The 26696-nt window shown below is 41.4% G+C and overlaps 1 protein-coding gene across 1 annotated transcript; it reads right to left on the bottom strand.

Moving 5' to 3' along the window:
- Positions 1-10475: 10475 nt before the first annotated feature.
- Positions 10476-26557, bottom strand: EED (embryonic ectoderm development). Its single transcript, XM_042862564.1, has 12 exons — positions 26435-26557; positions 23410-23562; positions 18900-18992; positions 18027-18092; positions 17160-17285; positions 16962-17043; positions 15431-15522; positions 14414-14547; positions 13229-13334; positions 12102-12260; positions 11655-11728; positions 10476-10804 (listed from the first exon to the last, which is right to left on the bottom strand). Exons 1-12 carry the CDS (start codon positions 26555-26557, stop codon positions 10678-10680), a joined length of 1335 nt encoding a protein of 444 aa, XP_042718498.1. The 3' UTR covers positions 10476-10677.
- Between the last annotated feature and the right edge of the window lie 139 nt (positions 26558-26696).

Below are 26696 nucleotides of genomic sequence, written 5' to 3' on the forward strand. Positions count from 1 at the left end.
TGACCTAGGCGTTGGTGCTGCCCAGCTCTGTTCCCAATGCCTGCTGCTCTCGTGTCTGCTTTTCCCTTGTGCTGCTTTGCTGTGTGAAGGAGAAGAGAGGCAGTGGGAGAGCACTGGATGGCTCCTCTGACATCCAGTCAGAGGATGACCGGAGTCCGGTCTTGTTCAACATCTTCATCAATGACCTTGATGAGGGGATAATGGCCACCCTCAGCAAGTTTGCTGATGATACGAAGTTGGCAGGATTGGCTGACACGCCTGAAGGCTGTGTTGCCATTCAGCAAGACCTGGATAGGCTGGAGAGCTGGGCAGAAAAAAACTGGATGAGGTTTAACAAAAGCAAGTGTAGAGTCTTGCATCTGGGGAGGAATAATTGCATGCACCAGTACAGGTTGGGGGATGAGCTGCTGGAGGGGAGCTCTGCGGAAAGGGACCTGGGTGTCCTGGTGGACGACAGGTTGGCCATGAGCCAGCAGTGTGCCCTTGTGGCCAAAAAGGCCAATGGCTTACTGGGGTGCATTAAAAAGAGCGTGGCCAGCAGGTCAAAGGAGGTGATCCTCCCCCTCTACTCTGCCCTGGTAAGACCTCATCTGGAGTACTGCGTCCAGTTCTGGGCTCCCCAGTACAAAAAAGACAGGGATCTCTTGGAAAGAGTCCAGCAGAGGGCCACCAAGATGGTGAAGGGCCTGGAGCATCTCCCCTATGAGGAAAGGCTGAGTGAACTGGGTCTGTTCAGCCTTGAGAAAAGGAGACTGAGAGGGGACCTGATCCAGGTCTATAAATATCTAAGGTGTGGGGGGCAGAATGGCGAGGACGGACTCTTTTCAGTGGTGAGTGGAGACAGGACAAGGGGAAACGGCTGGAAACTGCAGCATAGGAAGTTCCGCACAAACATGCGCAAGAACTTCTTTACAGTGAGGTGACGGAGCACTGGAACAGGCTGCCCAGGGAGGTGGTGGAGTCTCCTTCTCTGGAGATGTTCAAGACCTGCCTGGATGCCTACCTGTGCTACCTGCTGTAGGGAACCTGCTTTGGCAGGGGGGTTGGACTCGATGATCTCTGGAGGTCCCTTCCAACCCCTACAGTTCTGTGATTCTGTGACATCCAGATGAGGGTGTTTATAACAGTGCAAGAGAGAAACATCTTTGAACTTTCAGGTCCAGGTGTTTACCTAAAGGGTGAGTAATGACAGCCATGACTTCCTTTTTCTGGCCACGGAAAGGTGACTGCAAAGCATCTGAAAGAGCCTTGTTTCCGACACTGATGTCTCTCACAACCAAAGGTAAGAGCATCTGGAGCTTTTTCATGATATTCTCTATTCATTTGTGAGAAAGGATTGTCCTGCTCAGTGCTGGTGCAGCTCAAGTACTGCGTGCGATTTTGGGTGCTACAATAAAGGACATCTAGTATTAGATATGGAGGTTGCTGGCCCTGCCTGCGGCAGGAGGCTTGGAGCTTGACGATCCTTGAGGTCCCTTCATTCCTAAGCCATTCTATGATCAAGCTATTAGAGAGCATTGAAAAGAGGTGAGGTGAGGTTTTGGAGGGGAAGATGTGTGGGGAGCAACAGGGCCTGAGGGAATGGCATGGAGCTGTTTCAGGGGAGACGGGGGGTTACTGACCCAGAGGGCAGTGGGTACAGCCCCGAACTCCCAGAGCACAAGGAGCATTGGGACACCACTCTCAGACATAGGGTTTGCCTTTTGGGCAGTGCTGTGCAGAACTTGGAGTTGAACGCGACGATCCTGGTGGTTCCCTTCCAACCTGGGATATTCTGTGATTCAAAGTACAATAATTGGTTTAGGAATGTGCTGCATGGCAGTAAGCTCGGGGACACTGAGCATGCCATGTCTTTTGTTTTGCTCTGCAGAGATCGTGCAGATTTGGGATCAGGTGTCTCTTGATGTTCGGCAGCAGTTGGCACTGAGCAAGGTAATCATCGTGCCTTGTGTTTCCTTTCATACTCTGGTAGCTTAATGTAGATCATTGTATCCAACTGTACTTCTCTTCCTTTGCTATTTTTTTTTTCTGCTTTAAAATGCAGTTTACAAGTGTGCCACAAAATAGATTTTTCTGACCATTTACGGAAAAAAAAGTAAGATTTGGTATACTCAAATGATTGATGCTTTCAGTTTCCGTTCCACACTGCCAGAGTAGATCACCCAGATCACCTGATCCTTCCAGGATGCATTAGAGATTTAAGAAACCTTCTAATTGCGTTAATTTTTCTTTACCCAATTTCCTTTCTCCTTTTCTTCCTTCTAGAGCGTTGAAATAGTTGGACTGGGGACTTTTGCTGTTCATTCACAAGAGCTACATATAGGAAGAAATGATTGCTTAATCATTCACAGACCTGTATTTCAAATGTCCAACATTATCAGAAGAATTTTTGATCTTAACTATGCTAAAAGAATTCTGCCTGGTGAGAAGATGAAATAAAACTGTATTTGCTGTTGATAACACTTACAGGGTTAAACCACAACACTGTTTTTCTCCTGGAATGAAAACATAGCATCATAACATCCCAGCTGAAACCAGGATGTTCCTTTGAAACATTTGCCATGTCTGGCTGGTGTCTAGCAATGGTTGCTGGGCCTAAAATTTGCCACATTGGCCCATAAATCTATCTGAACATTTCTCGGAGGGTCTGAGCAGCTTCTCTGTTTTCCTTAATTGTAAGAGGTTGTCAGAGCATGCTGCATCACTCAATCCCTCCATGCCTGCACACTGAGTGTGGGTAGTTCCAATGGCTTTATCATAGCACCTGGACTCAAGAAGCCCATTCTGTAAAGTGTAATTGTCTCAAGGCCTGAAGACTGCTGAAAGCTGATTGCAATTAATACCTTAGTTATGTGTCACTGTGCTCCTCTGGTGTTAATAGGTTCTACACTAGCTGTCCCATTGGACTACACCACAATTGCCCTGGAGACATCTCATCCCCTGGATGCCGTTAAGAACTGTGTGAAGGAGACCGTGATGTATCTCTCTCGCTGTGTCTCAAATGGACTGAATGTTGACTTTGTTCTCAGGGACATCTCAGGCAAAAGAAAGTCAAAATGAGGTTTTACAAAAACTTTCTTCTCAGCCTGGACACAGTGGGAAACTTGAAGGAAATTATTATCAATGTAAGTCTTACACAGTACAACGTAGAGGATTTCCAGCTGAATCTCAAGGGCCTGTTGAATTGGTGCCTCCTGGTGTGCCACGACTTGACTGGCCACTTGGTTTAGATGCAAAGTACAACAGAGGAGTTGCTCTCTGGATTCCTTCTCGTATAGTTGGTTGTCTTGCTGAAATGTAAGACAGCTGTGTTGGATCAAACCAAGGATCACAGAACAGCTGAGATTGGAATGGACCTCTGGATATCATCTTGTCCAAGTCCCTTGCTCAAGCAAGGCCACTTAGACCAAGTTGCTAAGGACCATGTCCTGGTAGCTGTTACATACTGACCACTGGGCTGAGGGATGCAGCATTCTGTCCCTGAAGGCTGAGGGAAGAACCAGCCTGTGCTCACCTCCACTGACTTCTCCAGTAGTCAAGAGATTTGTTTTCTGGTTGAATCCATTGGGTGTCACTCACACAGAAAGCCTGGCAGTTTAAGTTCCTAGAATCAATTCCCTGAAGTTGTATCTCTGGTTGTTGTCCTGAGAGGCTAAAGTTAATGAAGAGGACTTTGCTGGAGAGCATTGCTGGAGGCAGTTGCTTCTTTTATTATCAGCTTTGTTTGCAACCTTGGTTAGCAAATGTTAATTGCCTTGAAATCATCTTGCCCCTCTCTGTTATAGAGGAAAAAAGGGATGATGAACTGGGTCATTTCCCAGGGAGAAACTGGAGTTTCTGATGTCTGTACTGAACCTGACATCCTGTTTCCCAGGTGAGGCTGTTTCTGTTACCATTCACATATGATATGAGCAGCCTCTCACCTCGTATTGGGCAGCACGTTACTGGGGGTTTCCTGCTGCTCATGCATTTACTGGAAAGGTTCATTCACAGTGCGCTCCATGCTTAATGTTCCTTGCACTGAATGATGTACGTCTTTGCTTGAAATAATACAGAGAAGTGATTTCTCATATGTTGTCATAAATCATGCAAAATAAACATCATTTATTCATGAGACAGAATTTGTGAAGCATAGAAGAGAAGGCAGGCAAATACTGGCAACTTCAATTTTCACCTGTATTTTTTTCTTTCCTTTTGACGCAAAAGGAAAGGAAAATTACAGGACAATTAAGAAACGTTTCTGTGTTGGACTTCACACCAAATTCTACCTGTTGGAACCATGTATGTCATGTGTTTGTGAAATTCCCGTGACTCTGTGGGAATTAAGTAATCAAAGTGCATCCTAAATACCTTCTTCAGGAGTTGAGAAGATATTTCTTGGCCAATAGGAAGCTTTATCATGGGGCGGGTATGAAGTCTAATGCTGCAAAGTAGCTCTGTTCATGACGCAAGCAATGCAGTTAGTCAGAAAGGATATCCAAGTGAATGAGGGGCTGAAACTAAAACTTAAAATGCCGTGGGTATATTGGACAACAGGAGACCTGCGTGTTCTTCAGGTACACTCAAAATGAGGGATGGTCACCAAATGGGGCAAGGAGATTTTGCATTAATCTTCACTGTTAGCAGGCTGAGTCTAGTGAGATCTTTAGGATGCATGGAGTCTTTTATTCTCCAGGCACTGGAGTCCCTTTCCATGTGACTTCATTTCCTACTAAAGCCTCTGAGGGCATTTCAGTTTAAGTGGTAGACTGCAAAGAACTTGTAAGATATCTCTGCATCAGGACGAGGTCACTCATGAAAGCTGCAGAGGGAGTGTGCCCTTTGTGCATGTACAGGTGTTGCCTTCTTGTTTGCAGCCTGCAGTTTAAGACCGAACATGGAAAATTCCTCCTTGAATCCCTCTGTGAAAGACCTACTAAACCACTGCAGGAGAGGAAGACAAAAGGCATCTTTAAGGAAAAGATTAACAGAAAAGGTAATGTTGGAGCAGACTCCTGGTAGCACTCAGTGTGTTCTCCTTTTGTCCTGATTTCAGGTGCTTCATGTGAATGCTAAAAGGCACAGCTCTATTCTTGGTGAATCCCAGCTGCAAACTGTTCTATTCCTTTTATAAGTTTCTTCATGTACCAGGGGGAAAAAAAATTAGAAGATTCTCTCACGTTTCTGAGTAATGAGTTCTTCCTTAAACTGGCTGTAGTGTTGGTGTTTAGAATCATAGAATCACAGAATTGCTCAGGTTGGAAAAGAACTTCAAGATCAAGTCCAACCACAACCTAACCATACTATCCTAACTCTAACAATCCTCTGCTAAATCACGTCCCTGAGCACCACATCCAAATGGTTTTAAGCACATCCAGGCATGGTCACTCAACCACCTCGCTAGGGAGCCTATTCCAGTGCTTCACAACCCTTTCTGTAAAGTTATTCCTGATATGCAACCTCAACTTACCCCAGTGCAACTTGAGGCCATTTCCCCTCGTCCTGTCACCAGGGAGAACAGGCTGGTTCTCACAGAACCCACTTGTTTTGTTCTGAGGAGAAACACCACCTGGAAATGGTTGTAGAAAAGGCTCCTAATCTGTACCAAAATGGAACTTCACTTTTTTCAACTGATGGTGAACTTCCCACAATGTCTGTGGGTTGGATGTGTAGATGGGGCCAATACAAAGCACCCAGACTCTGTGAAGTAGCGCTGCTTCTCCAAGAGAGACTGCCAGGTCTCTGCTATCTCCCAACCAACCTTTCACACAAAGGAAACGATGAAGGAATGGGAAAAAAAATGTTGCTATGAGTCATACTGAAGGAAAGCATTGGACAAAGTGCCAGTGATCAAAAGCCCCGAACAACTAGGGGAGATGGGGAATTAAGACTCAGTCAGTGGTATCTATGACCTAAGAGTGTCTGTGTCATCCTCATGTGAAACCTCACCAAGGTCCTGTTCCAATGGTGATGTTGTTTTGCACCCACAGGGGTTCTTTCAGCTCCTCCTCACAGCGGTCCTGTGAAAGTCAGGGCTGTTGACTGGAAAGAACAGTCAAGGGAGAAGTTCAAGAGAAAAGAACTCCCTGTTAGGTGAGTCTGTGGAGGAAATGGTGGAGGGTAATGCTGTGCCTTTGTACATGTGTGAGCAGGATGTTTCCTTTGGATGCATGTGTGAAATCTGAAAGACTATGGCTCACAAGGAATAGCCTAGGATGTGAGTAGCAAACTTACTTAGACCTTTTGGATCCACTTCCTTTTACTTGAGTTGTCTTCCAGTCTTCCATTCTGTTTAGTAACTGAGTGGGGAGAATTGTTCCAGAAGTTGAGGATTATTTTCCTATTCTCTTTTATTGGAACGAGCCTGCTCCTTTTGTCTTGTGAGAGTAATGTTCAGAGTCTAACAATACTTTATGAGAGGTAGGATAGTCTCACTGCCCTCTGAACCGCTTCCTGATGGTATCAGCACGTCTCAGCTTTGTTCAAGACTTTGGACTCTTCCCAGACACCAGCAGAGTTCAGAGGTGACTAATCATGAAAGAGCAATCTTGCTCTAGTTGAAAAGGTGTTGCTTAAGTGGGTAAAACATAATTCCAGTCAGACTGTGCTCCCCAGAACCACAACTGGCTTCTTTTAGAGAGGTAACATCAATACCAATAAGGCCTCTTGACCTTGGAGCTTGGAACCAGCATTGCACAGCTCAGGTCTTCTGCCTTCGCTTTTTGTTGGACAGAGGCAAGAGACAGCACTTAGTTTTGCAGATCCTCCGTGTGTACCTGAAGCAGGCTTTCTGCTGTGAACATCAGCTGTAAGCAAACTTGTCTTAACTGTACTCGAAATGCTCCTGGTATGGATCTTTAGGAGGCTGTATGAAGATGAGGGAAGATCCTGTGAGGAACTGGATGGTAAACAACACTTCAAGCAGAACCCAGAACTGAGTTCCACATTCCTGACCACTATATCAAAGCAACAGCAGTAAACTCTATTGAGTTCTGCATTTATAATGACAACTTTAATTGTAAAAACAATAAGATCCTGTTGGTCCTTAGCAAATTCAACTGTCTTCACTGCTGTATCCAATTGTATCTTTTTGGATCAACGTGTAGCACATCCCAAGTAACTTACCTAGCACAGCCCTGAGTTGTTTTCCAGAAGCCTTGGGAGAGACCCAAACCCTCAGGCTCCAGCTCAGATGAAGACTTGGTTTTCTCTAAGATGTCCATTTGTGGAGAAGCAGCAATGAAGGCAGTCAGTGAGGCCCAGAGTGAAGTGCTGGAATGGATCATAGCAATTCTGCGTGACCCATCAAATCCTCCTGTAGAATTTGGCAGATCTTGTTACGCAGATGGCAGATACCACATATAGCTGACATCACGGGTGGTATTGGAAGAAGATGGAGGAGACAAATGGAAAGTGGAGTAAAAGTTGTTGTGACACAGTACTGAAAGCAGTGTGGTCACGATTTCTCAGGTTTTCACACTACTGTGCAAATGCCTGCCTGCTGTGGAAGTAAAATAATTAATACCTCGTAGGCCTCTGGAGGCCTCACAAATTAAGAGCTGCATGTCAGCGTGACCTAACGGCCTCTCTAAGTCAGACAATTAATAAAGGAGCAAGGATATTTTTAATTAAAAATGAAAGAATAGAAGAAAAAACAAGGGGGGGGGGGAGTTATTATCTTGAGTTTCCTTGACTGATTGTCTGGAGCCTTCCTGTACATTGTAATCCATGTGTTCCTTCTTGCATTTTTCTGTAGTCTTCCTATATGGCTTGATGAAAACTGAGTTTCAGTTTTCTGCAACAGCCTCATTTTGGCAGTTTGTGCCAGCAGAGGAAGTTGCTCTGCAGCTCTGCCTTCTCTTTTACAGCTATAGTAATAAGCTGCTTCTGTTCTGACTGGGTCAATACTGCCTTCATGTTATTCTATAACCCTGAGCTTTTTATTGCTTGGGTTTTAGAAAACCAGACTACATCAAGTGGGTGGGATTGTTAAGTCTCCCCATCATAAGCTTTGTGGCTGCTATTTTCAAGTACAGTCCTGGTGCCCAGGCTCCAGTCTTGAAGGCTGTAAATGAACATATGTAATCATATGTGTTTTAATTCAGCAGTGTGCTGAAATGTGCTTAAAAATGTCTCCTAGTGCACTAGCCCTTGTAGGTACAGCCAGATCCTGTCTCTCTAAGCTTAGTCATTAGGGCATGTGCTTGAGAACATCAACTGTAAACTACTTTCCTCTTCTTTCCAACATACTGTGGCTGAGCTTGCAGAACAGAAACTTGCAGAAGACTCCATCTCCCTTCACATTGTATCAGATAAATATCTTTCAAAACAACTGTGGATTGCTCACTTGGACTGCTGTGCTGCTTAAGCATGTTTTTTCTTGCTCTCCTGTAAGGAATACTGATTTTGGTAGGTTACTGAATTTCACTGGCTGTGCAGGATTTGAAATGTGATCACTGCGAGATGCTTAGGGAAACAGGCATTTAGTTTATCTATGGAAATTTAACTTAAGATGTTTCTAGGTGCTCAAAGTGCTGTGTAACCCAACTCTGAACAGTCAGCTGGACACGCTCTTTAAAAGACAGTCAAGATGCTGGAGACCAAATGCAGTCATTTATGCTGCAAGCATCTACACCTCATTCATCCCAAGCTGCACACACAGAGAGAAGCTGCTACTGCTGAGTTGTGTGACATGCCCAAGAACTAGTTTCACCATCATTCAGAAGTACCCCTCCTATTCTGACTGATATGTACTGTCCCTATACTGTGCATATCTCCAGTTGGGTGAGCAGTCTCCTACTCTGTATTTTAACTCATCTACCTGGACTAGAGCAACTGTTCTTTAATATTTTTTGCACGATTAGCCTTAAGTGCTTCAGTAACTGCTGTTTTTTTTTTGTTTTTTTTTTTTTCTACTTCACTCATGTTCTGTTCCAGGTAGCTCTGTCCTAAGACATATTGAAAGTCTTCAGTATTTGTGTGACAAGCAGATAAATCTGACCATCGCCATTCATAGCAGAAGCCTAAAGCTGAGACAGACACTGCATACAATAACCACCTGTACTTCAGAGGTGAGGTTTACAAAGTTTTTATTAGCTCCAACATTTGTTTGCTGTGTCCCAAGAGTGAGGAGCTCTATGACTCTGAAAGAAACCGTGAGCAGTCCCACTGCAGGGAAGAAATGGTAAATGCACAACAGCACTGACACTGCACTTCAAAGAACAGAGAGTCCCCACCAAATGGGACCCAACCCTAAATCGCATTTCAAAGGAAACCTCTCGGAACATTTTCCTGCATTTTAAGAGAACAGTTGTCAGAACATTATGAGCTGAAAAAGCTGAAGCCACCCCAATTGTATTTAGGCCTTTATTTAAGTACCACCCTTCCTTCCTCTCAGAAACAGCTTAGTGGTAAGAACATACAATATAACAGACAACTGTGACTGGAAGTCATAACTGCTTCTGTGTCCTATTTCACTTTCAACGTTTGCAAACACTCAGTACTATCAGCCTCCAACCTCTATCTTCTGAATAGGGTGTAGCTCATCTGAAGAACTCCTGGGCGTTCCCACAGGCTCCAACTCACTTCCACAGTTCCATCCCCGTGCTTTTTCACTCTACCAGCCCCACATGCATGAAGTACACAGGCCCACTGCTGCTGCCACCTAAACGCTAGCTCGTGCAGGTCAGTTGAACTAGAGGTTAAAAAAAACCCTCCAGCCCCACTTCTCATCTTTCCCCTTCTCAGCTTATTTTGCTACAAAGGTATTATGGCTGTTCTCCAGGAATAAGAATATATGTATTTTTTTTTCTATAAAGGGGGGGTAATTGTATGTTACAGACTAACACTTGCAAACTACTTGCCAGCTCCATATCTCGTTGTTTTGCAAATTTCTAAGTACAAACTAATAGAACTGACTTAGTCAATACCATTTCAAGCTGAACAGGTAGGCCATCTAAACAGAGAATTTATGAGCTTCCAAAACTGGAACAAAGAGGCAAATGCAATATCATGAAAGATAAAAGCCAGGCGTATACTTGAAAAGTCAGTGGGAGACAGGACCATCTCCTTAATTCAGTAACAAAAATTCACTGATATGTTAGCAAAGACTGTGCTGGCATGTACATAATACGTAACGTATTCAAGTTGGGGTAAAGGATAAGAGAACAGTAGGAAAAAAGAGCCCTAAATGGTTAATCTTTACTAAATATTATTAACAATTCCATTGTTCACACAGGTACACACAACTATTCTGCAGTGTCTTAGAACACTTACAAAGAATACAAGCACTAACATTTCAATTATACACACAGAAACGTTTTATCCCTGGATAATATTCAATAGCTTCATTACGTTTCTAGTCAGCATAAAAAAGGATGAATACAGCATCAAGTAAATTCCTATGTATTTATGCACGAGCTGTACATAAAGCAATTCCATGGGTCATAACTGAAAGCTTATTGTGGTAAATAATTAAAATGGACAGTTCAGAAAACTTTACAAAAATATTTCTTTTTATTAAAAGCAGCAAAAGTTCAAGCAGAACAATACACAGAATGTAAACATCACTAAGTTCAGCTCCAGCCTGCTGAACCTTCGAGGAAGTCTAAGCTAAACGCATCTACCGTGCTAGCAGGTTAACAGACTATATTATAATTTGAAAATATATTTTCTACTTTGAATTAAGAAAAAAGTTACTTATCGTAGTCTGTCCCAGCGCCAGATACTGGCATCATCACACACAGCTATAAGGATACTACTGTCCCTGCTAAAACTGGTTTGTCGAATGGCAGCAACACATTTAGGATGAGTAAGAGTCGTACACCTATAAACAAAAGAAAATCATTCAGCTGCAATGTTCAACCTGCACTTGCTGCTACTACATTATGGAGTGCTGTTCCACCACTTTCTTACTTATGTGACTTAGGAGGAATTCAGAAGGTAGCAGGATTATATCACAGTGTATTTTGTATTCCAAATTTGGACTTGGGAAAGCACTGATTTCTGGTTCACCCAGTGCCATTTCTCATCCACCCAAATTTCACCAAAGCATTGATTAAAATCTTACTGCATCACGTTATTTAGGACCTTGTAATCAATGTTCTTTTCCAGTTGTTAGGAATAAAATGTGGCCATGGGGCAATTCAGTACTGCAGCATTTTTCAGCAAGTTAGTATATGCACACCTGTATTTTTACACAGGCATACATACACATTACTGGACGTTCACAAATACATTGTACATGTGTTCAAACATGCAATGAAATCACCTGGCCACACAGGCATGAAACTGAAAAGCCATATTGTTTTCTTCAGGTTGTGCTCAGAGCTAACCTCTGTACCCTCATTACTCTAGTCCTTCCATCTATTTCTCCTAATTGCTCCATAAATCTTCTACCTAATCAGTTTGCAAGCAATTGGAGGAAGATACTTTCTTTCACTTTATCTTCATACACTGCTCAACACAATTTGATTGGTACCTCTTGGCATTACTGTAATGTAAATAATAGAACAGCAAAATAAATAAATAACCTCCAGGGGCTCAGAACATGTATTTACTTAGTAGTCAGAGTGGCTACCACTGTTTAAGAATATCAGTAGTTATCAGTAAAAGAAAGAGGAAAGTTCCCCAGATTCCTGTCTCAACAAAAAGAAAATTGAGCATTAAGTACTCACTTGGCTTTATGAGGATCCTCTATTTCCAAATCCCAAACGTAAAGTTTGCCAACCTGATTGCCAAGAGCAAGCATCTTAAAAAGAAAGCAGAGGATAGAGAAGTTTTACTGTATTATTCAAAAGATATGAAACTCATAAAGCTCAAATTTTTATGAAGACTGTTCAGTTGTGCTTAAATGTTTGAACATTAATTGCTTAACAAGTTTGATGAAGTGGTTGGAAATTCTAAATAATTTGCTTCCTTTCTCCCATATTATTATTATCTCTGCAGATAGAGGAGGAAGATACCAATAAATATAACAGTTTCACATAAAGCCCCTTGTAGCAGACCATTCTGCTTCTCAGACACCACATCACAGGTAACAAAACTCTTCCCATACACAGAAATATGTAATGAATGAAGAGCTATGCACCTCTAGGTACAGCAAGGTCCAAGCTCACACGTACCTTTTGCCAGAAATCCATTGAAAACCTCATGTACCATATGTCACACTGGCTGTAATCGAATCTCCCAAGTATGGTCACATTCGACTCACTTGGCTTGATTTTATCTATATCATCTTCCATTTTACCAGGTTTCCAGCACACAATGGCATTTTCACAAGACTAGGGGGAAAAGCAGTGAACAAAAAAAAGTCACACACACACACAAAAAAAGCACTACAGTTTATACTGTACAACATTCTGTTTAATTATAAGCTAACATTTCATCTCATTACAGATCACACAGAATCACAGAATCACCTGGGTTGGAAGGGACCTCAAGGATCATGTAGTTCCAACCCCCCTGCCTGTCAGGGCCACCAAACATACACATTTAGATCAGGGCTCATTAACAGTGTTCCCAGGCTGGATGAGACTGTGAGCAACCTGGTCTAATGGGAAGTGTCCTTACCCATAGCAGGGGATTGGAAATAGATGATCTTAAAACGCCCCTCCAACCCAAACCATCCTATGTTAAAAAAGTAAAACTGAGAATCTCATCTCTGTCCTCAGATCACAGCCACATCACCAATATCACAACCTCCTGCTGGGTACTGCTGCCCTCACAGGTCTGCCAGCTCACAGGATTGCAGGAGCTCTCCCTCACCCACTTGAGAAGAAATCAACCACATATGCTCAACCATGGTTTGAAATAGCCTAGATTCGAGGATGTTTTAGACCTTTTAACAATTAGGAGAACACACACGCACCAATTTCTGGCCCAATGTAGTTTAATGTCTACAAGCAAGTTATCACACAAATCCAAGGAACTCCACTGTGCGAATCCTCAATTCTCCATTTAGCTGCAGGATCCCACACGTGTAACTATGCATTCATTCTCTCCCTGCACTTCTCGTGGAGAACACGGGTAGTTGATATCCTGCTACTTTTAGCACAGTTATGACTGTTGTAATCATTGTACTTTTGAAGTAAAAGTTGCTTATCTACACGTCGCCAAAAATCGGTAATATTAAATCATGTCATGCAGCATAGTAGGTTAACCTGCAATTTGTATTCTAGTGAAACTACTACTGTTTAAGAGCCTAAAAAAGCCAGTAAAAGCAAGGTGGATGAAAAAGCTTGCACCATACCTTGGAAAGAATTAGGTCACCCAACCATCGTACGCAGTCAACGTAGTTTCTATGTATGTCTCTTGTAGAAAAGTCAGGAAAGTGGATTTTCTGGGAAATAAAAGGCCTATGGAAAAAACAGCCGTGTGAGGTTCAGAGAAACACTGAAATACAAGCCCAATTTTCAGTGGCCAGTTTTAATGTATCTCAATGTTAAAAGGACAGCTCTGTCATTTTTCTTCTTTTAACAGTTCTGCTGCAAAGTAGATTTTGTACTTTTTTTTTTTTTTTTAATAAAATGGGAATTGTCCATTTTCATCTCATTCCTACTAAAATAATTTATTTCCCAAAATGCTTTACTATAAAAGGCTGCACAAAGCAAAACCACACCTTCAGAAGCTCCATGCAGCTCCCATTGCTAAGTACCTTAAGAACTAATTTAAGCTCCACTTTCCTGATGCTTATTCTGCAACACCTAGACAGTAAAATAGAAAAGCACACTAAAAAAAAAAACCCAAACAAACATATTTTTACTTCTCTTTTTTAAAGCATCATTTAATATTTGGTAACATTACCAAAAAAAGTGAGAGCACTTTCACAGCTAGTCTCATTGCTGAACATGTTCAGTGTGGTTTAGACTTCAATTCTCTCAATGGTTTAACTGGAAGATTAAAGAGTTGATGAACTTCATAGGGAGAAATTTATCTATCATATAACAAATCACTATGTTTAATCAGCAATTTACGTGTATCTGAAGTGAGATAAGAGAATGATGAAAATTAAAGTTATTACTACATAAGCAGTTGTTTTTTTCCAGCCCCAGAACAGATAACAAATACAATAATGAGAGAAAACTACACCATATAAAACTAAATTGTTTACTACATTTAACAATTTGATTTCCTCCTAGAAATTTGGAAGTGGCGGGAAGAAACGCCACTAAACCATGATGTAATACAAGCTTTAAGAATGATAAAGATGAGAATCCCAGGCATTCCCTAGTCAAATAAATAATTAAGAAGTAATTGAGATATTTAAAAATAAAAGTGTTAAGAATTCAATCTCCAGCACAATTCCCAGGTCACCATCTCCAAGAACTTCCAATGTCTAAGGGATTGATCTGGGCCATTGACGAGAGTTTTCATTTGAAAACAAAACAAAACAAAAAAACAAACCCACAAAGACAAGAAGATGAAGACTGCATACCTGTTTGTTTTATTTGGATTGTACTCATAAGACTCTTTGATGGCATTTATCATTCTCTTGGAATTAATTCTCCAGAGTTTGAGAGAGTGATCCATTCCACAAGACATGATTTTTTCACCAAGAAGATCATAATCCTATGTATATAAAATAGTTTTGAGCACCCCCAGCCTAAGCTACATTATATCAACTCAGATTTTATTCAAACATTTCCATCAAAACAGCTTTTTCTGTGTAAAGAATGTAATAAAAACTGCATATTTCACTGAGAAAAATACCAACAACTTAATCTTACTAACTACAAAGAAACACAGTATCTTAATAATCGCTGTTACTCCCCGTCAAGAAAGAGAGGCACACTCAGCAGCACTGACAAACAACAAATCTACTGCTAGTGCTCCCTCTCAGTCAGTTCCTGAGGTTTCATTTTACAGAGGAATCCTGACACAACTCCAGGCCTTCTGCATGGATAGGACTACAAGAGAATACAGCATCAGGTCTTGAATATATACCTCACCTTTCAAATCCCACAACAGAAAAAGAAACAACTGTTATGAAGAGTGTATTCAAAAGTCAGCTATTCTGGTCAGTATTTACTGGGTACCAGCATCTGTTTGTAGCCACTGAAAAGCAGCATAACTTACCTGAAAGAGCTTCTTTCCTTCACTACCATGCCTCTAAAAGATCTGTTGCTTTGGTTTGATAAGACCATGAGAACTTCACAAGTGGGACTGTAATAAACTTATTACTCTTTCTAGCCCCACTGAGCTGTATTTTATTTAGTTCTAGGCTGCATTGTGAGAAAACTAGCTACTGAAACAGAAACAGAAAGTGAACACCTGTCCTGACTATGGAGAGGTGGCCAGATCAATGAAACCACTACATCTAAACTTTATTTATGCACTTTTCTTTTAAAGCAGGTAAAATATCAAAACAGTGCACAGGAGGATAAAAAGTTGCATGCTATAGGCTTACTACCCTTTGTAAATCTAAATCACTGCCCCACAGTCTTCCACTTACTGCACTTAACACCTCATCCCTGTGCCCTTCTACTCCTCCAAATATTGCAACCAGCGTGTCTGTCTGGATGTTCCACAGTCTCAATGCATGATCTATAAAGAACAAATAAAATTACATGCTGCTTTTTATATGTACATATGAATAATATATTTCAGCTTCACCACTTTCAATAACAGGTGTTGATGTAAACATTCAAAAGGCACTTCATTCTTCTTCAGTTGTTAGAAACAATGGAACTGCATTAACTAAATTGCCATTACAACTAAACCAAACATATTAAGGTCTTTAGATCATCTGAAAAGTGAGTAAGAGTCTGATCTTGAAGTGTTAAAATTCCTTTTAGCCACTCTTCCAACAGCATTCAATAAGTTTTTTGTTTTTTTTTTAATTTTAATTTTTTTTTCTTTTAACTGCTACTCTTTATGAGCCACAGACTGTAGGGATGGGAGGAACTGTTTCAATAAACAATATATATTCCCAAGTCAGTCAGATGAGCCTGCTCATTTAAAGACAATTCTGACAATTGCTAATTAAGGACTTGTACTGTATTTCCCATGTAGAAATGGGAACCTCTAATGCATTTCCCATTTGGATTCTACAACACACACTACACTGAATTATGGTGATACCAACTGGAGGCCACTCAGTCCCAAATATTTTCCACATTTTCTATTCAATCTCTCAGTCAATCAGAGAGACTCCAGTACTCTCCTGCTTTATACCCAATGATATGCAGTATCCAGATTAAACCTCGTAAATCTATTGGCTGATGTCAAGATGGTATCAAAAAGACAAAATACACAGAAGTCTTGAAATTCAAAAGTAGGCCCACAGCACAAACGTGACAGTGGGAAGAATCAGAGAAGTTCCCAACATAATTCTCACGTAGTTTAATCAGTGACACTGATTACATGTAAGTCAAAAGTCCCCTTATGTTACCAGCTCTGCACTCCTGAAGGTTTGCTCCTGAGGCACATCAAGTACCCCCTTACTTAACAGAACAGTCCAGATTAGGAAGCTGTGACTGTTTAGACTGGACAAGTCCATGAGACACCGCAGCATAAACTTGTTTCTTCCTTCACTGATACCCTTTTCACTCAGAAGTCCTAAGAAAGTCAGAGCTGCTCTTCAGAGACAGAATCAGTTTTCTCTTTGCAGTGGTGAATGCCATCTGCAACATTAAAATACCCCCACTAGATGGCACCACGCTTCAACAATCGAAAGAAATTGAAACCAAATAATTGAGATAGGAAAAAGCAACTCAGGTGCTCACATTTCTTTCCTGAAAAAGCAGTGGTGCTCACAATCCCTTTGCACCACAGGTATTTTTATTGTAGGCCATGGATTTAATATGTATCTAATATATATCCAAGAAGAACAAGATTTGCTCTAGACTTCCAAGGTAAACTTGTTCAGTCCCACTAATAAAATTTTCAAAGACTTGAGAGATTTTGGCCATTTTCAAGATCAAAAATCCAATCCAAAGTATCCTGATTTATTCAACAACACAAGAGGTTTTTTTTTTCCTCACCTTTGCTTACAGATAAAAGGAGATTTGGATCTCTTGGATGGAATTTCAGTTCATTGATTGCATTTCCATGACCCACGTAGTGCTGGGATAGAATTCAGAGACCAAGTTATCATCTCCCCTCATTTTTACATGTACTTAGAAGACATGTTTCATGCATTACTGAAACATAAGCTTCATTTCAAAGTTCTGAACACTTACCTTTATGCACTGCATTGTAATAGGATTAATTATCCTAATAATACCCCTGGACCCTGCCACAGCAAGAAGAGGATGGCTTGTATTGCTATCGTATGTCCATGCACAGGTATAGAAGTTTTCATCTGCCTACATCTCATGTTAAGGAACACAGAAGAGACTGGAGTTTTGTTTTGGTTTCAAGCAAACTTAACTTTAAATATATATTTTTAAAGTGCTTTTTCAAACAAACTTGTTGTCCACGTGTCCATGAATCTCTGCTGGATCCAACAATAAAAAGATGAGTATTTGATCAGACATCTGCAAATAATCATCAACACTGACTTTTCTGCAGATTTCCTCACTTGTGTTTCATAAAACACTAGGAACTCCTCTCTCTTGGCATTGCTTTTCAATCTTTCTCCAAAATATCCAAAGACTGGGAATAAAAATGAGAATGAATCAAGACCCAGTCACAAGTCAGTAACTTGTGAACTGCAATGGATCAACAGAAGTTATAACCACTTCAAAGTATGAAACATAATTCTTAGCCTTGAAATTCAGTTCCAGTTCAAAGAGCTGAGACCACTGTAAAACACTGAATGTGAAACACTGCACAAATATTGGTGTTGGGAAGACCAAACTGACAGAGAATCAGTTTTCAAATACTTTAATGCAGCATGTTCCATGAGTCTGCATTTCCAATATTATTTCAATATGAGAGACTCGAGGATGTGGGAAAGAAGAAGGCTAAGACCTAACAGGAGGAATGTGCCATATGAGCAGGGTATTAAATCACAGAAAAGCCTCTGCGTTTTTTTTTTTCCTACAAAGCCTCCACAATTACGATAAAAAGGAATCAAACAAGTGTATTTTTACTTAGAAGGATACATCAGCATCTACGTAGGACTGTAACAGACGTATTTCTCCTTGGGAGTGGCATTCATATAAAGTAACCTGGGGAAAGAAAGAAGTGGGCGAGATCATGACTTACCTGTGATAGTTCAAGAGGAAATCAAATACACCTATGCACTGAGCTTCTCATGGAGTGGCAATATGCTTCTACGGTTTAGCTCTCATCTCACCTGTTTGTTTCTATCAAAATGGTTTGATAAAACAACAGGCACAGCAGAGTTTTAGTAAAGCAGCATTCCAAGGTTAGCAGTCCTTCCCAAATACTAAATGATACCATTTGAATATTTTCTACTTATAACTAGTTAATTCAATAGCCTCTAACCAGACCCAGTCTTTAGGTGAGCATTTGATACAGAGGCAATCTTAGTTTAGCACTTTTGTCAGGCTGGACAAACCTGGCAGTGAGAGGCTTCTTGTTTATTTACAACACTTCCATTGAAGGAACTTCAAGATAAAACAACATAGAATCTTGTTCAGAAGAAGCATATGAAGTCACCTCACATAGGCCATTAATTTAGCCTTCTAGAACCCGTAACATCTAAGAAGAGTAATTTCAGTGAGAAGATACATCTATGCACCTGTCTTCTTTACTTTCATGTTACTAGCGAAAGTTTTCATTACTACAGAGGCTATTTCCCAAGCAAGGATGGCATGACAACATACAGTTACTCAGAGCAGTACATCTCCAAGATAACAAACACTACATGCCTCAGAAATATAGCTTTCTGTGTGAAGTCACCATGTGTCAGTACTACATGCAGGTGAAGGGTTTCATTGGGAAAAAAAAGAAAAAAAAAAAAGCAAAGAAAACCACCCAGGAGGGCTTATTGTTACCAGCAGGTTACTCACTCTGTTGCTGCCTACAGTGGCAAAAACAAGAGGATCACCTTCTTTACTGTGCCAGTTAAACTGGACTCCAAACAAAGGCTGACCATGGTCCTCCTGCAGATGTAAAGCAAGATCAGAAAGAAAAAAAAAGGCCACAAAACACATTATTTCTGTGAAATTTAGCTGTAATGGAAAACAGTTAAATTGTTATGTTTTCCTCCCTGAACTACTAGGTTCACACCCAATATAATTTCAGATAGCGAACAGCTAAAAAGAACAGTTTTGTAACATCACACTTGAATTTGGCTGTCTTCACAGAGGATAAAACATTTATTTCCTTTCAACAAAGCTTTAAATTCAAAAGGAAGAACTGCTGTCTCACAGCTGAGGCCTGAAGTTGTCCCAACTGCTGCTTACTTTGCTTTGCATCTTTCAACAAGGAAACCTCCTAAGGTCATGTCTATAAGCACTTTATATCGCTACAGTTACTTTCACACAAGGATTCACAACATCACAAAGGAGACCTGTTAGGATTGAGAAGAATTATACTGGTGTAAGGGTGGAGAAGGGTTACATTTAACCATTAAAGCACAGTTAAGTCTTGCAACTCCATCACAGGCACAATGAATTAACTCCAACACGTCACAAAGCTGCTGCTAAGTTCATGTCTACAAAGTGTTTTCAGATCTCCTTCACAAACAGTTATCAGAAGAATGTCAAGTATTATTTTTAAACATTTTACATCAGTTTAAGAGGGAAAAAAAAAGAAGCAGATATGTTTATAAATCACAATGAATATGGCGGTGCTTGTTATTAATTGATAACAGTATTTTGGCCTGTCCTGACAGGATGTTTTCAGTAAGAATAATGTTCATTAAAGTGCCTCCCCACAGGGGACTGTCTGGGACAGTACAGGCAGGAAGGAAGTGTCTCATGATGGCTGTTAAGCAGCCTTCAAATGGCAGTGCTTCAGAGACAACATGAGAAATATTAGACCTGGCAGATCTAAACCATACAGGAACCACAGAACAAATTTGAGGAGGGGGTATGGGTGAGGAATTCAATTCTGCTCAAAAAAAAAAAAAGCTTGCTAAAAAGGAAGTCTGGAAGAATTTAAAGTAGGCCATATTTACTGGGAAAGGCAGAATCTGTTATTACCTCAACAGGGACAGCTAGAAGAGCTAGGTGAAAAAAAAGCTTGGAGTGAAGGCCCTCCTGCATCTTGTGAGGAGAGGTACAATTTTCAAAGCTGAATACAGATTAAGAAAAGCATGTCTGAAATTGAACTCTAAGCATTAGCCACTGTAACATTAAAGAACAGGGTAGCTGTTTGATGGGGAACGTGGGAAAAGTAGCAAGGTTATTAGTAACCCCAGTGCAGAAGAAAAAAAAGGAGGTATTCAGCAACAGTAAAGCATTAAAATTAAATTGAGTGATGTAGAATTGGGAAAACACCCAGGTATCTGTCTAAAGTTACACTTACCTCATTTAAACTACCATCATCCTCACTGGTCAGAAAGAGCACATGCTATTTTGATAACACTTATCTGTTTTAATCTTTGTTCCTGCTGCTAACCAGGTTTTCAAAACATTACACTGTTAGGTGCTGCACGTTACAGTTATCCTGAGAGGCTGAATCTGTCACAACAACCTGACTCTTGGTTTTATAGACAGTTTGACCCAAATATTGGTTCAAGAGTAGAATGGTGAAAAGCCACCTTGACTCTGGTATAAATAAAGAGCAGAGGCTCAAAATACTTGGGTTCTTTGTGCACCAGAAAGAAGGCAAAGAAACAGATCCTACAGTTACTACGAAAGTAAAAAGATAATCAGCAGTTGGTTCTGCCCTCACTCACTAAATAGCAACTCAGCTTCAGACAGACAAAATAAGGTTAGACCTGTTTTTAGACAGAAGGCAGAAATAAACACTAAGCCAACGCACACGCAAAATAATCACCTGCAAGTGCATGAGCACATTTTAAAATGCCATCACCCACGCTGCTAACGAGGCACAAACTGACCACACATGCATTCCTGGTTTCCTGAAAGGGAAGCAAACCACCACTGGCTGTGGTTTTAGTTACTTCTCCCTTACCCGGCAACAAACTAGAATCCAATTCCCAAGTCCAGGGACAGTGAGTAAAAGCTGAAATAGGACATTCAACAGCTAACAACTACTCAACCACACCCTAAACAAGAGGGAAGGGTAGGGCAAACGGTGGCATTGTTCTGAAGGGAGCATCATCAAAGCAGAATTCCTCTTTGCTGGAAGATCTAGAAGAAAAAATTATATGTAGAAGTGAGGATGTACTTCTGTTAGTTGTATCTGCTCATTTATGAGCTACGTCACCTCTCAGCCCACGGACAGCAAAGATTTTTTCAGTTACCTTCCAGTAACGTAGTGCTGTAAAAAGCAATGAAAGAAAGCACTTCTTGATTTCCTGTCATTTTCCAAGTTACATATTTGCTTGCCTGATGCTTAAATTTCAGCCAAAATAACTTCCACACTAGTGGTTAAAAGGCATATTTAGCAAGCACTGTGTTTCTCAGACTGAATCATAACCATCTGACATTCAAAGCAGTCAGCAATGGCCATATTTCATTGTCTCCAGGAGGAAAGAAGTAAAAGCAAATGAAAGATGGCAAACTAAGAAATTGAAAAAATATATATCTATACATCTATAAAGAATATTAAAATAAATTTCTATGTCTTTAAATCATGTTGACTTTTCATTAATTTCAATACATCCATCTTACAGCACAGTTCAAAGACAAAACAATGTGATATCCAACAAGTGCAATGTCTCTCTGAACCAACACACAATATTCAGTTGTTACAGTTTATCTTCACAGTATCTGTAATATCAAGGATAAGAAAAAAGGAGAGAGGCTTCCTCAAAAATGAAGTAAAAAGAATTACCTAACCTGTCTTTAAACCAATTCAAAAAGAAACTGGAAGACTTAGAAATAATATATCTCACTTGGCTGAAATGCTACATTTACTCTCTGTGTTTGATTCCACTTGCACAGCAATCTGTTCCCAGACCCCCTTCCAAGTCCTTGAAGTTGGGGATTAACCACACAGGGTGATCTTTTGGGTCACCCCAGAGTAGGTATGAGAGATGTTCTGTTATTCCAGAATACCCTTGAAAAGCACTAACCAGTTTGGGACGTCTGTGGAAAGAAAACAAATACGCTAAGCATAATTCAGATACTGCTAAATGTTTGGGTGCTGAAAGGCCCACAGCCCTGTTTAAGCAGGACATGAAGCCACAAAAAGCACCATCTGTGGGGGTGATTCATGTGAACCACACCAACTGCTGCCTACCTGGGTGAAAATGAAAGAATTCCTCCGCTCTGAAAGATCCGGAGATCACTCTTATACCTCAAAAAACACATTAAGATCAACTGCTTTCCCCAGACACTTTTGTCAGAGTAGCTTCACATCACAATTTCTTCTGCAGCAAAGCTCATTCAGGAGGTTTTCATGATCCAAATCTCTCATCCCCTCCTACTTAGCTAGCCTAACGCTTCAGTGAGGCAGCCTGAAGCCTAAATTCAGAAACAGCAACATCAGCAAAACCCAGCAGTTAAGTGTGAGAGAATGACACAAACCTGTTAAAGAAATTCTGCAAAAATCACCCGCTGTGGAGCTGCACATAACCTCTTGTTAGACAGACAAAAAGTTTGACACAACTCCTATCGTGTTCAGGATTCAACCTTTCCCTTTTTAAGAAATCAAATCCACTGGCATATTTACAGCTTTTAACACATAAATATTCCACGCGAGGGTGGGGAATGAAAAAATATCCTGGCACTGTGCAAGAATCAAAGTGAAAACAACTCATTCAGTTCCTCACAGTCCTGTGCTCAGTACAGAAGAAAACAATACCCTAAACACAAAATCAGGGAGTCAAAAATCACAAACCCACAGCCCTTCACAGCAGCAGGTATTCTGGGTGAACATGACCCCCATCAGGTACAAACACAACCCTCGTGACTAATTAATCAAACTGCATGATGTGATTCATGACAACTGATTAATGGCAACGGTCAGGTAACAAAAGAAACTGATGTGAAAAGTGTGTGGAGAAAACTATTCCCTACATTGTTTTTTTAAATACATTTTATCAGGAAGAAGAATCTGTGTGGAATCTGTGCTTCGCAGCAAGCTGTCACACATCCACTTTTATTCTGCTAATCCACCATATCAATAACTACAGCTTGGATAAAATTCATAATTATAAAATATCAAACATAACTTTGTAAAATAATTGGACTAACTGCAGCATTGCCTACCCTGATTCCTATTTCTTAGCATTCTTTTTCTTCAAAACTTGGACAATCCCAAATCACAAAAGTACTTTCTTCGAATGAACTCCAAACACAGATATTTTTAAATATTCTGTTTTATATTTTTAAATATTCTATTATATGTATATAATTGCCTTGACTGTCTCACAGCCTGTATTTACATCACTGACAGCAAACAGTATCCCACATTCCCATGCTGAAGTTTACATATACCTACCTTTAGGCTATTTACACATTTGAAGGAGTATTTGCACTTCTTTGACTTCCATTTTCCTTTTCCCCAGCTTTTTCTTCCCGGCGCATTAGGAGTGTTTGTTGGGGTATCGGGGCGTTCCGTGTTAGTACCGCTTTCAATACTAACAGCATCATCCTGAAAACATTTGAATTACACAGAATGGAACAAAGATATAATTAACCGACGTATAAATTCATCAGCTAACTGCAGCACTTAGCCTTTTCACTTTCCCCTTCTTCCTCCATAAGAACAAAAGATCCCTCAGGACTTGGTTTATATTTAGATTCACATACTTAAATCTATTACTAACATAACAGCATTTCTCTCTGGAAACAGAACATGAGTCACACCAGGACTAACCCAAAAGGGTCATACATGAACTGCGATACAGTGAAATTTCTTTGGAATCCAGGAAGCTGCTCTTAAGAAATATCTGAATAAAAGGCATTGCCTTCCTAGAAAGTATTTTGACGTAGATGAAACGAATACTCGTGAACTAATGAATCAAGACAATGTTTGTTTAAAAACATGTTTACCCATGTCAGGAATCTCTGGAATAGCTCTGTAGGCCCTCAGCAGCGTCAGGCACAGTTCTGCAATAAACCAGCAGTGCCACTGGAACAGGAAGGGAGGCCTCCTACTCTTTCTAACAGATTCTCATCTCCAGCACTGTGAGCCAGTTTTGGGCACCACAGTACAAAATGGACACAAAACTATTAGGAGGGCTATGGGGAAGAACACTTCACCTGCATCATAACAAGTAAACCCATGTGAGAAAGCTCAGCTTGTTAAATCAACAAACTTCATTTTCCCCCTGGCAAGTTTGCCTGTACGTTTCCCAGCAGAAAGCTGGTGGAATACAACTCATTTCACAGCCACATGATGACAAGATCCAAATTTGGGGAGACAGAGGCAGACAGACAATAAACAACCTGTCATTGCAAGACATGAAGTGTAACAGGAAGCTGCATCACGAAGCTCCACTAGGAATATGGAATAAGGTCAGTCATTTCCTTCACACTGCATCCTTTCTCCCAGTAAGCATAACCAGGTTTTTCAATTTTTACATTCAGCTATTTCTTTTCCTTTACCCTAAGCAATTTCAGAGCCTGCCAAACACTGGTCTCCTAAGAGCACTCGCTGTCAAGAGTAATAATACTCCACAGAACTGAAGCTTTCTCTGGACTAACCAGATGCAGTCAATACAAGAACACCAAGTACCTGGTATAATACAATACAAGCAGGTAACTAAAACTAAAACACAGCCAACAAACATGCCTTCAAGATACCCGTGGAGTACCTGGTGAGGTGCTGGCACAGGCTGCCCAGAGAAGCTGTAGCTGCCTCATCCCTGGAGATGAACAAGGCCAGGTTGGATGGGGCCCTGGGCAGCCTGATCTAGAGCATGATTTAGTGATTAGCAACCCTAATCATGGCAGGAGGGTTGGAACAAGATGATTTTGATATCCCTTCCTACTTAAGCCATTCTATGATTCCATGAAAAAAACAGAATTTCTGCAAATCAATACTGTTATGCCATCTTTTAAGGACAATTTAGGCCTTTAGGAGTAGCAAAGTTCATAACAAAATTTTGGAAATAGAGTTTTTTCACCTTTGAGACGGCCTATAACAAACACCAAAGCAAATCTGAGAGCTTCTGTCATCACATTACACTCAGATTCACAAATCATACAATCATTAAGGTTAGAAAAATGATCTAAGATCATCTAGTTCAACCATCACCACCATGCCTACTAACTGTGTCCCTCAGTGCCACGTCTACTCTTCTTGAAAACTTCAAGGGACAGTGACTCCATGACCTCCCTCGGCAGCCTGTGCCAAACACTGAAACACTCCCTAACACAGAGTTATTGCACAGCCACTCCATCCTTGTCTATCCCTTCTAAAGAACTTACAGTCACAGAATCACAAAATCACCAGGGTTGGAAAAGATCTACAAAATCACGCAGTCCAACCATCCACCTGTCATCAGTAGCTCTCACTAAACCATGTCCCTCAACACAACGTTCAAACATTCCTTGAACACCTCCAGAAACGGTGACTCCACCACCTCCCTGGGCAGCCCTTTCCAGTGCGTGATCACTCTTTCAGAGAAGCAGCATTTCCTAACATAGTCTTGTTCTCAGAAGTTGAAGGACAAACGCTTGGTCTGCACGTCCAGCTGCCTGGCACCGATGCTTGGTAAGGCCCAGCAGCAGTAGCACACAGTACCTCAGAGCTGTTCCATTAACAGCAGCACGTGCACAGGCTATGGGTGACGTGGTTATGGGCAATGTGATCCAGCTCCCTCACTTTCAACTGAATGCTCTAACCAAGAAAGACATCATGCGGAACTGAATCACAGAATCACCAAGGTTGGAAAAGACCTTCAAGATCGTCCAGTCCAACCATCTACCTATCACCAATAGTACTGACTGCTATGTCATTAACTCCCCCAATTCATCAACTGCACAAACCGACTACCAGATTGCTCAGATTATCTTTCAACTCTTAAGCTACTTTGAAACCAATCGCACGACCTTTGCTTTGAATGCCTCTATTTTAGCACAGTTGAGAGGAAACAGCCCTCAACCCTTGCAGCCAATTCCTGCTGACAGCAGCTTATGAGCAGCAACCTACGGCTGCTTTAGCAGAGGGGTCAGACGGGATGATCCCCAGAGGACCCTTCCAACCCCTACAACGCTGCGATTATTCCCTATTCCTTCATTCCCCAAAGTGCTGCGTGCACAAATTAATACTGAATGCTGCTTTACAACGCGGCAGTGATGAAAAACGACACAGAGCTGCGCGAAAAGCAGCTTTTTTCTGGCTACTCTGCGAGAAAAAGGAGTATTTAAGTGACAGAGAAGGGCGCTCACACCTCAGGGCCTCCAATTCTCCCTCACGCACGCGGGGAAAGCGCGGCCCCTCGCCTACAGAGCTGCCGCACGCTCCCGCCTCGCCACCGCCGCCCCCACCTTCCCGCTTCACCCCCACTCCTCCTCACGTTCTCATCGCCAGACAGGTCCCCGGGGTTGCTGTTCTCATCGCTGCTCAGCTTTTGCTTCTTAGCCGGCATCTCGCCCCCTGCTCCCGCCGATGCCGCCGGCGCTTCTCCCCGCTCAGACATCTTCCCCGCCCCCCGCCCCCGCCACGCAGCCGTAAAGCGCGACCCGGGCCGTCGCAAAGCTCTGCCGTAAAGCAGCACCGCGCCCCGCGGCGCCTCAGCTGCCACACTGCTGAAAAATCCGCCTTCCCGCGCCTCGCGG

The sequence above is a fragment of the Lagopus leucura genome, unplaced genomic scaffold, assembly GCF_019238085.1.
Source record: "Lagopus leucura isolate 7727_CA_CO unplaced genomic scaffold, USGS_WTPT01 Super-Scaffold_702, whole genome shotgun sequence".
Lineage (NCBI taxonomy): Eukaryota > Metazoa > Chordata > Aves > Galliformes > Phasianidae > Lagopus > Lagopus leucura.

Bases quoted from the DNA above. Each gene is read 5' to 3' on its own strand.
- EED (XM_042862564.1), bottom strand. From the start codon at position 26,557: ATGTCTGAGCGGGGAGAAGCGCCGGCGGCATCGGCGGGAGCAGGGGGC. The intron at 12,261-13,228 runs GTATGGTGCAAG...TTTTCCCCCTAG, and splicing joins GTGACCTAATTCTTTCCAAG to TCTTGTGAAAATGCCATTGT. The intron at 11,729-12,101 runs GTACGTGTGAGC...TTTCTTTTTAAG, and splicing joins CAATGGATTTCTGGCAAAAG to ATGCTTGCTCTTGGCAATCA.